This window comes from Brassica oleracea, chromosome C6 (genome assembly GCF_000695525.1).
Source record: "Brassica oleracea var. oleracea cultivar TO1000 chromosome C6, BOL, whole genome shotgun sequence".
NCBI lineage: Eukaryota > Viridiplantae > Streptophyta > Magnoliopsida > Brassicales > Brassicaceae > Brassica > Brassica oleracea.
This window is the reverse complement of record NC_027753.1, coordinates 24,517,234-24,528,057: the sequence shown is the minus strand read 5'-3', so window position 1 is coordinate 24,528,057 and position 10,824 is coordinate 24,517,234. Positions and strand designations below refer to the sequence as shown.

The window sequence follows — 10,824 nt, the reverse complement described above, 5'->3', positions numbered from 1 at the left end:
ATATTTATTAAAACTAATTTTGTATTTATAAAACATTTTTTTTATTTATAAAAACTATTTTATTATTTTTTGTATTTTAAATATGTTTTCTATTTCAATTTTAATTTTATATTTTCGAATTTCAATTTAAAAAAATAAATTTATAATTTTTTTTTTAATTTTGGAAATATTCCGAGGAAGTTTATCCCTCGGAATATTCCGACGACATCTTCCTCGGAATATTCCGAGGAATTTCCGACGAACTTGTGGTCCTCGGAAATTCCGAGGAAATAGAGTTTCCTCGGAATTCCGTCGGAAATTTCCGAGGGATTTCCGAGGAAAGATGAATTTCCGAGGACTTTTTTCGTCGGTATGTCGTCGGAATAGCATTATTCCGACGACATACCGACGATTTTTTCCCTCAGTATGCCGCTGTTTTCTTGTAGTGTAAGAAGTCTATGATCCAGGTGAATAGGTTTTAATTTCTTGTGAATTATATGGTCGAGATGAATAGGTTTAGTTATTGCAATTCATTGAGTGAGGCAGTGAGCAAGCATTTATGTTCTATTTTTATTTTTAATACGTTAATGATATGCTCTAAATAAATAATTATGTTTAGAAATGAATTCGTCTTAAACACTCTTATACTGCTCTTTAGTAATCAGGGTTGTTCTTGTATATCTGGGATCATACATATATCAACCACACAGGTTGACATTCTATGGTCGAGAGATGGGTAGGTTTGTTATAAAGAAACCATTCAATGATTTTGAGACTGAAATGAATGTCATCGTCTGGCGTCAAATTAAATGTTATTAGTAACTACGAGTAACAAACAGGTCCCACCTTAAATGATACTAGGACAAATGTGAAATTACTTAAATTAGTTCGAGGCCGGTGCAGTGCAGAGTCCTCGTGTGTTTGTCATTTAAAAATAGGTAAGATTTTTGCGTATCATCTTTATTTGTCTGTTTTTGACTCGATACATTGTTTTCGTTTCTGTTTATTAAGAAAACCAAAAAAAAGTTCTATGTGAATCCTCCTAGGAGGTATCCTATATTCCTATCTAATAGTATAATACTATACGCTATATATTAAATTATAACAAATGGTTAGATTATTAAAGTAATTAAGAAACGAGGTCGTCAAGACCAAAGCCAATAAAAATTTCAATCGGCGAGCAGGACCGGTCCTGGACAAAGCCTAACGAAACATTGGCCTTAGGCCTCCAAAATTTTTTGAAAAAATTACATAGAAAAAAGCCCCCAAAAATTTTTTTTTAGGCCTCCAAATTTACCAAAAAAATATTTTAGCTGGAACTTTTTAAAAACCGCCTACAGCCCCCTAAATCTCGGGGCCGGCCCTGCCGCTGAGTTACCGTCGCCGGCTAGTTCTGTGCTCTACTTCAGAACCTCTGCGTCTTCTCTAAGCTCAGTTGTTTCAACCATGGAGACGACCATTGAAGCTTCGACGACACGAGTTGATGCAAACAAACCACCTAGCTCTGGCACCGTTGTTATGTCAAATCTGATGAAAAACAAGCTACGACTCCAGATCCTAGATGGCCCTACCTCAATCGATGGTCATCAAACCCGCTTCACGAAGCTTCAGCACCGGCTGCGCTGAAGCTCGTTCCACCGCATCCTCTGACTGGTCCTATGGTTCAAACAGAGTCCAGTACTTCTCTGACTGAAAATGGTGAGAATGAGGGTCCGCTGGATGATTTGAAGATAGTCGCCCCTCTCAGCGACAGTGGTGCTCCACCAACATCTTCAACCGTTCCACCTTCTGTGACTCACGACCAGGAATCATCTCTGGTTGCTGCCGCTCATGGCTCCTCTTCCGTCTCTGACATCCATAACTCCTCCCTCGTCACTGCAGTCCACGACTCTCTCGCCACTGCCATCCACGACTCTCTCGTTACTATCATCCACGACTCTCTCGTCGCTGCCGTCCACGAGTCTCTCGTCGTTGCCGTCGATGAGGTCATTGTAGACAAAGCTCCACCACCAGCAAGCTCTGACTTAATTGGTGTAGATGACAAGGATGAGCTTAATGAAGATGAGAATATTGCACAAAAAATACTTTTTTCAGTCTTTGGGTGTGTGGTCCAAGCCTCTTCACTTCACTTCTCCTCCACCACAGTTAGGAGTCTCTGAGGCAGTTCAATGTCAGATAGATTCCTTCTGACCGACGATCGGTGAGGCTATTGTAAATGGTCCCAAGACCAAGAAAGGACATAGGTTGTTTCCTGAACAAGAAAAGCTGCATCTACCGGTAAAAATAATTCCGCCTCCAGCTATTAAGGAAGATGATAGTCTTTGATTCCCATGGGCTGCACGCATGAACCAGTCTTCTAGAAACCTTTTTCGTGCTACTGAACCAACTTATCGTCCGGACGGTGCACCTCAAGTGACAATTCCCGCAAAGTTTCTTAGATTAGGACCGGAGAACAAGGAAGAATATGTTGTTGGACAGTTTCATAGGTGTTCAAATCCGCTTGGGGGTCTTATCCATGCAGTTCTGAATAGGTTATGGGGTCGGGAATGTAAGATTTCCTGCCGAAAGTTAGGAGACTCGTCATGTTTATTCCATATTCCTCATGAAAAGTACTCGTAAATGGGTTATTCAAAGAGGCGTGTGGCATGTTGATGATTGTCTACTCTTTGTGGCTCCTTGGAATCATGTTGACTCATTTAAAACACCCGAGATATCTACCGTGCCGGTGTGGGTAACGCTTAAGAATATTCCAGATTCTTGTTTTTCTAGACTAGGAATCAGCCACATAGCATCGGGTTTGGGAGAGCATATGCTTGCACACAAGCCCCGTTTAGATCCAATCAATATGGGGGAAGCAAAAATACTAATTGAGGTGGAGTTAGATAAACCATTCCCGAAGCTCATTGCACTTCATGACAAGCAAGGTAATATCTTTTTCGTAGAAGTTGAGTACTCTTGGATTCTAGTGCTTGTGAAAGGTGTTGAGCACTTGGACACAAGGAGAAGAGGTGCTTATTACCACCTCAGTCACAAGATTATGCTCCTATTACAAAAGAGCATCATGTCACAAATGAAGAGATCCCAATGGTGGACATTGTTAAGTTGTTGCAAAATTCATCCGCATCTGGTGTAGATCATCCGAGCCAAATTCACACTCACCCATTGCCCAGCAAACACATGAGACTTTCAAAAAGCCATTGGTCACTCTTTCTCCTAAGTATGCATTTGCTAGTCCGGTTACACATTCGCATGAGGTACACTCGGACCCTTGCTCACAGATTAATCACACTTTTCCCTTGTTAGCAGCGGAGAAAGCTGTGCCAGTTCAGTCACATATTATGGAAAGCATTCCATCACATTCTATCATTTTGGAAGACTCTGAGACTTCTAAAATTGAGCAACCAATTGATTCTCGTTCTTCTCTCACTCTTGATCATCACAACCTCCATATGGAGGATACTCCGTTTGTATATGGGAAAGGTAATGGTTTTGATATGGTTGGAGATTCTTCTAGTTACACAATAACTAGAGGTGGAAGGACTATAAAACCAACACAAAAGGTTCAAGATATGAGGTGGACAAGAGCTAGTGGAAGAGGTAAAAAAGGTCATCGTGGTCGAGGGAATCAAAATCACTAGTTAATGTTTTTAACTATCTTGTTTTCTAAGATTCAAATGTGAATCTTTATCTAGGGTCTCTATACCCTTTGATTTGTGTCAAACTTTATCAAACTTATGAGTGAACGTAGTTTCTTGCACTTGAAAGCTTTTTTACAAAAAAAAAAAAAAAAAGACCAAAGCCAATAGCAATGAACTCACGTGTTCACGCACAAAACCTTCGCATGACAACAAATTATTCCGTTTTGCTTTATGTGTATTTTGTAAAGCTTTATGTGTATTATAATAAAATAAAGTTCTAAAAGGAAAATATCCAAAACGTGTTTTTTTAAGAGCTTTTTTTTTTTTTTCATCTATTATTATTATTGGTAGAATAGCCATATCTCATGAAAAGATAAGATGACAATATTATAAAAAAAAAGACACGCTCTTATATTAGGAAAATTGGCTATTTCATGAATTATGTTTTTTTCTTGGTTATACAGAATAATTTCCCTTCTTTTTTTTATCAAATTCAATAAGTTTTTTTTTCTTTTTTTGAACACATCAAATTCAATAAGTCAGAAATAAAAATATCGACTTGTTATGCTCAAAGTTTTGAATTAAAAAAAAGATTTCCCCTTTTAGTTTTTGATTTTGTAGAACATAAGTAGTAAGACAAAAATAATACTCCCTACGTTTCGTAATAGTTGATGTTTTAGAAGATGTTTGTTGTTTCAAAATGGATGAAGTTTTGATATATTTATATTATTTTTAATTTTATTGAAAACTGTGTAACCAATTAGATTTTGCAGTTTTTTTTTTAATTGGTCGAATGATTTCTAAATTATACACCTTTCATTTCAGATTACTTGTCGTTTTAGACTTCGGCACACAGAAAACATTTAATATTATATATTACTAGATAAAAACATTATTACCAATACACTTAACCACGTTCTAACCAATTAAAATATCAAATCATTAAATTTTGCATTGAAATTATAAAACGACACTTATTTTAAAACAAAAGTTTTATACTACAACGACAAGTAATCTGAAACTGAAAGAGTAATTGTAAAGTTACTTTTAGGGAAAAAAAATAGATTTTTTGATCTTCGTGTACTCGGAGAAGAGGGAGAGAAGAGAGCAATGTTGAAGTATACTCCCTCTGTTCCTTAATATTACATATTTTAGGAAAAAAATTTGTTTTAAAAAGATCAATTTTTTACATTTTCAAGACATGTTTTATTAACTAATTGCAAATTTCAAAAAACTTAATTGCATTTACTGAATTGTTATTAGTTTAAAATTATGAAACAAATATAAATACAAAAAAATATGCAAATTTAATATGTTTTATTAAAATGTGTGAAAAATATATAATATGCAACATTAAAAAAAAAACAGAGGGAGTACAAAGTATGTAATTTTTCTCGTCAACTGCTTGCAATTAATTATAAAAAGATTTCTAAAACATGATTAGTTTCAAAAAGTAATGTAAAAACGTCTCAAGATTCACGCTTTTGTAATAAAATAAGAACTCGTATAAAACGTATATGCATTAAATATGTAAACACATTATTAATATAAAGACTGAAGATTAAAGAGTGGCCTTATATTGATTTAGCTCCTCTGTGCTTTTAAACCAAACCAGTTTTGAATCCCAAGGGGAGAGAGTGATAGATCGGAGAGATGCCGAAGCTGGTCGAGAAAACGGGAAGCCGACCACCGTGGGTGGGACTAGCAGCCGCCGTATGGGTTCAGATGTCGGCGGGAAACGCTTCAACTTTCCCTCTTTACTCCGCCGCTCTCAAATTGGTTCTAGGGTTTAACCAACAACAGGTCACGCTCCTCGGCGTGGCCTGTGATCTGGGGGAGAACATGGGTCTCCTCCCAGGGTACGCAAGTAACAAGCTCGCTCCGTGGGCGATGCTTCTCATCGGCGTCTCCTCTTGTTTCCTCGGTTACGGCGTCCTCTGGCTCTCCGTCAGCCAAATCGTTAATGGCTTGCCTTTCTGGTTGGTGAGAATCAGATCCATTTTACATCAAGTTTAGATCTTTTGATCAGTGAACTCATAAAGTTAGTATCTTTGTGTGTTTGTTTGACAGCTGTTCATAGCTCTCGTTATATCAATATTAGTAACATAAAGTGTAGATCTTTTGATCAGTGAACTCACAAAGTTAGTATCGTTGTTTGTTTGACAGCTGTTCATAGCTCTGGTTATAGCCACCAATAGCTGCTCATGGTTCAGCACAGCGTCTCTTGTGACCAACATGAGGAACTTTCCTATGAGCCGAGGCTCTGTGGCGGGACTTCTCAAAGGCTTAACTGGGATCAGTGGTGCAGCGTTCACCGTCTTGTTCAGCGTCTTGCTTCACCATTCTGCTTCGGATTTGCTTCTCTTTCTCACCGTTGGTATTCCGGTTTTGTGTTTAGCTGTCATGTACTTCGTCCGTCCCTGTATACCGGCCACCGGCGAAGACCCTTCCGAGCCCGTGTATTTGGCTTTTCTCCTCGGAACAAGTATCCTTCTCGCTGCTTACCTTGTTGTGACGACTGTACTTAGTGAGGTTTATTCACTGCCAAGCGTGCTTAGATACGTTCTTGTGGCTATCATGGTGCTGTGCTTGTTCTCGCCTCTTGCGGTTCCCATCAAGATGACGCTGTTCCGTTCAAATGCTCAAAGATCTTTACCGGGTTCTTCAGACAATTTGGCTAAAGAGGAAGGTGAGTCAAACCAGGGGGAACCACTGCTGATAACTTCTACCTCAGATCCAAACCTAGGGGCTCTCTTCGAAGAAGATGATATGGAGATACTTCTTGCTGAAGGAGAAGGTGCTGTTAAGAAGAAGAGGAAGCCTAGGAGAGGCGAGGATTTCAAGATTGGCCAAGTCTTTGTCAAGGCTGATTTCTGGCTGCTTTGGTTTGTCTATTTCCTAGGCATGGGTTCAGGTGTAACGGTCTCGAACAACTTGGCACAGATCGGGTATGCTTTTGGCATTAAGGATACTACTATACTGCTCTGCCTCTTTAGCTTCTTCAACTTCATAGGCCGTCTCGCTTCGGGTGCCATATCTGAGCACTTTGTCAAGTAAGAATCTCTTTCACCTAACACCCAATGGCCTTGGGCATTTTGGATATCGGTTTGGTTCGGGTAGTTTCTCTAGGGGTTTAGAAGATCCAATTAGTATTTTAACTATTTTTCGGTTCGATTCGGTTCAGATTTGGTTTGTTCAGATATTAATTTTAATATCCAGAAAATACTGATACCTTATTGTTCGGTTATACTATTTACCCGAAATAACCAAAAAAATTGGATTATATTGGATAAAGTATCAGATATTTTGGGGTAGTCGGATTTGTTTGATGATTTGTATTTTTTGGATACTTACGGATACTTCTAATAGATTTTTAAATTATGTATATATATGTATATAAAACTATATATTCGGTACATGTTTAGTTCTCTGTTCCAGTTCAGTTCGGTTATCTCGGATTCTCATTCATTTCGGTTATTTCGGATATAGAAATATAGAAACTGTTGAAGTATTAAAGGGTTTCGGTCGGGATTCAATTATTTCGGTTCGGATTTTCGGTTCCGTTTTTCTTTGCAAAGGCCTACCCAAAACAACCACTGTTTTTGTTTCTGAAAAAACGTGTCACATGATACTCTTTTGTTGCTTCTCAGGTCAAGAACGCTTCCAAGAACACTGTGGATGGGAGCTGCGCAGCTGGTTATGGTGTTCACATTCCTCCTCTTCTACATGGCCATCGACCACACCATCTACGTGGCGACTGCTCTTATCGGGATAGGCATGGGGTTTCAGTTCTTATCAATCGCCACCATATCGGAGCTCTTTGGTCTTAGACATTTTGGGATCAACTACAACGTCATACTCTTGGGTAACCCGATAGGAGCCACCATATTCTCGGCCCTTCTTGCAGGATACATCTACGACAAGGAAGCGGAGAAGCAAGGGAATCCTACCTGCGTTGGTCCTGATTGCTTCAGAGAAACGTTCTTGGTTCTAGCCGGAGTTTGTGGCCTTGGAACTCTGCTTACTGTTATATTGACTGTGAGAATCCGCCCAGTTTATCAAGCTCTCTATGCGTCTGGCTCATTTAGGTTACAGCCGCAGTCAGGTGGTCATTGATATTTCTAAGGAAAGTGAGAGAGACGAAAGATGATATTAAGAGAAATAAACTCATAGATATGCTATTATCTACTTTGCATTGTATTGTATCTTGCGGCATATTCTTTTTGTGGGTGGGGTGTATTCTAAGATTTGTAAACTTTATAATTATTTAGCTGTAAACTGTGGCCAAAAAACGGTAGGAAGAACCTTTTGTAACGGCTTATTGATCAGGTTGTAATGTTATTTGTATCTGTTTGATGTTTTGTATTATTGCTGTTGATCGTCATTTTTTAACAAATACAAAGAAACAACAGAGGATTGTTAACTCGAATACTAACTTGTCAAGAGTCAAGACAGGTTACTAAACCAGTCCAAAATCAAATGTCATATGGCAAGAAACGGATCGATCAATTGTTGAGAAATCAATAATTAAAAGATTAAACACTCTAAAGACAAATCTTGTAATCAGAAACGAGTCATGTAGTAGAAATGAGAGAGAGAAATAACAGAGTTTCCTCTGTTTGGTCTTTTTCTCAAAAGCAAAAGATGATATGATTCTAAACAAGACCTAATTAAATATTCTAAATCTAATCATACAAACACACACACACTCGGAAACAAGAAAGCTGAACAAGTACATGTGTTGGTGGTGGAAGAACCCTAAAAGTCACCATCTACCTGATTCAGTATCATCATCAAACTTCAAGTAGGTTTCAGATTTTGAAACATTGAATCCCACTTAATCTCTTCTTCCACGTCACAATCTTTCTCCTCTTTCAAACCGTAATCCAAAACCGTTGAACTCGAGAAGCTTTCAAACCTACACGGAGTCCCATTCGTCAGCATAAGTCTCTCTTCCTTACCCAATCCTCCTCCATTCCCATTGCTCGGCGTCACGGATCTCTTCTTCCTCTTCATCAAAGCGCCTTTCCACCTCCCGTTCCCGCTGCTTCTCGGCACAACCACCAGAGCCCGAGACGACTCCTCGCGTCGGATCCACGCCCTAACGTACTCGGAGAAGCACTTCCCTGTCTTCCTAATCGCGATCAGGACTCTCGAAATCGAACGAGCGGTGAGCGGAGACGCTTTCTTGTCCCTCCGAGCGAGCTTGAGGATCTCGAGGCGGTGTTTGGCGATGGAGATTCCCATGCTCTGGAGAAACTCGTGGTTGAAGTAAGCGATGTCTTCGAATTCGAGCTCGTTGTGGGAGAAGGAGAGGCCGTACTCGTAGATGAGCGAATCTTCGAGATTCGTTCTTGATAGCCATGAGAACCAATCCATTGTCATGTTATTGAAGAAGAAGAAGAATGAAGTTTTTGTTGGTGAGAGTGTGGTTTGGGGAAGGTAAAGTCGTTCGAGGGGGTGTGTATATAAAAGGGAGAGACGGTTGGGGTTCTTTTTTTGACTTTTTAAAAAGTAGCGGGGCTTACTTGGGAAGGTGGATAAACGATGGACTAAACTGGACCAAAGTGAAATTAGAAAGGGTCAAAGTTCAGCAAAAAATAAACAAGTTCACACATCTTTGCCGTTGTGAGTATTAGGCATGCGCATTTCAGGTATTTCGGGCAGTTCGGATAGGGTTCTAGAGGATCCACTTGCTACTTGACCTATTTTCGATTCTGTTCGGTTCGAATAGTTTCGGATTCTGTTCAGTTCAGATAGTAAATGTAGAAACCGGAAAATACCCGGAAAAAATTTGGTTCTCATTTGGATCCGGTTCGGGTTCGAATAGTTCGGGTAGTTCGGATAATTTGGATAAAATATATGTTATTTAGGGTAAAATATCAAATAATTAGGATGATTTAGATAAAAAAAATTTGGATATTTCGGATTACTTTGATATTTCGGATAAAACTATCCGGACAGTTTCGGATACTTTCGGGTAGTTCGGATACTTTATAATAATTTAGTTATCCTCAACTATTTTCAGATACTTTTAATAGAATTTTAAATTAAAAATATATAATTAGCTATGTTATATCTATTCGGATACCTGTTCGGTTCTCGGTTCGGCTCCGGTTTGGTTTGGTTATTTCAGATATAAAAATATAAGAATCGTTCGGTATTTGAGGATATTGGTCCGGTTCCGGTTTTGGGTATTTCGGTTCGGTTCTTCGATTCCTGTTATTTTGTCCAGACCCAGTGAGTATATGTGTGCGTTAACACATGGAGATGACTGTGTGTGTGGGTGTGTCCATTAATCACGGTGTGTGAAAATGGAGCATATGCTGCTTTTGCTATCTTGCTTTTTGGATCACTCTCTTTGTGAATATTTTGCTATTCTTCCATTTATAAATTTGCTGCTTTAAATGCCCTTAACCAGAATATATATAATATAGAAATTTGCTTTGGATTGGAACATATTTTCGTTTAGATCTAAAAAAAGAAAGGATAATAAGAGCGGCAGATGCTCAATTCTATAAGGAAATGCAATGAAGACTACCGTGACACTATAATTATTAAGAAAAAAAGTTTTGATGGCCATATGGGATTATAGTATTATAGATTATCTTCGTTTACTAAGCTAAATAAAAAGTTAATAGCTTCTGTTTAAGTTGAATAGATGTTTGATGACATAAATAAAAAATGAAGGTGGATTGTTTAACTAAATACTTAGTATTACTAGGTGCATAGTCTCCGCGCAAGCGCGGAGTCGGCTACATTATAGGTGTATTGTATAGTTTTGTTTACGGGATTTTATTGTTTTTTTGTCTATAATGTGATTGATGAGACTTTGGATATTACATAGGTTGATGAGTTTGATATAAGAATGAACGACGAAGTCATATGTTGATATTTTTATATCTTATATGTTCAAAGTTGAGGGTGATGGAACTTGTTAGTGTTTACTTAGGTAGTTGTTTGTATATAAATCAAATAGTGAATGGAAAAAGATAATAAATTTGGATTTAAAATGTTAGGGTTTCAAAATAATTGGACCTTGAATCTGTGGTTTAGTCTAATATTGAAAAAAACTGTTAGGACTTCAACTCCTTTTTTTCTCTATGTCGGGAATGTGAGCACTAATTTCCCGATTCATGTAGGTAAAATTGTTTCTTAGTTTGTGAGATTGAAAAGCGTAGATTGATTTTAAGCATGATTGATGAGA

At 38.2% G+C, this 10,824-nt stretch overlaps 3 protein-coding genes across 3 annotated transcripts; 2 read left to right on the top strand and 1 right to left on the bottom strand.

Moving 5' to 3' along the window:
- Positions 1 to 2,824: 2,824 nt before the first annotated feature.
- LOC106297807 lies at positions 2,825 to 3,617 on the top strand. Its single transcript, XM_013733971.1, has 2 exons — positions 2,825 to 3,042; positions 3,113 to 3,617. Exons 1-2 carry the CDS (start codon positions 2,825 to 2,827, stop codon positions 3,615 to 3,617), a joined length of 723 nt encoding a protein of 240 aa, XP_013589425.1.
- Positions 3,618 to 5,176: 1,559 nt separating this feature from the next.
- On the top strand, positions 5,177 to 7,978 carry LOC106300564 (protein NUCLEAR FUSION DEFECTIVE 4-like). Its single transcript, XM_013736733.1, has 3 exons — positions 5,177 to 5,600; positions 5,784 to 6,670; positions 7,268 to 7,978. Exons 1-3 carry the CDS (start codon positions 5,271 to 5,273, stop codon positions 7,731 to 7,733), a joined length of 1,683 nt encoding a protein of 560 aa, XP_013592187.1. The 5' UTR covers positions 5,177 to 5,270; the 3' UTR covers positions 7,734 to 7,978.
- Positions 7,979 to 8,181: 203 nt separating this feature from the next.
- Positions 8,182 to 9,048, bottom strand: LOC106298958. Its single transcript, XM_013735086.1, has one exon. It carries the CDS (start codon positions 9,000 to 9,002, stop codon positions 8,418 to 8,420), a length of 585 nt encoding a protein of 194 aa, XP_013590540.1. The 5' UTR covers positions 9,003 to 9,048; the 3' UTR covers positions 8,182 to 8,417.
- Between the last annotated feature and the right edge of the window lie 1,776 nt (positions 9,049 to 10,824).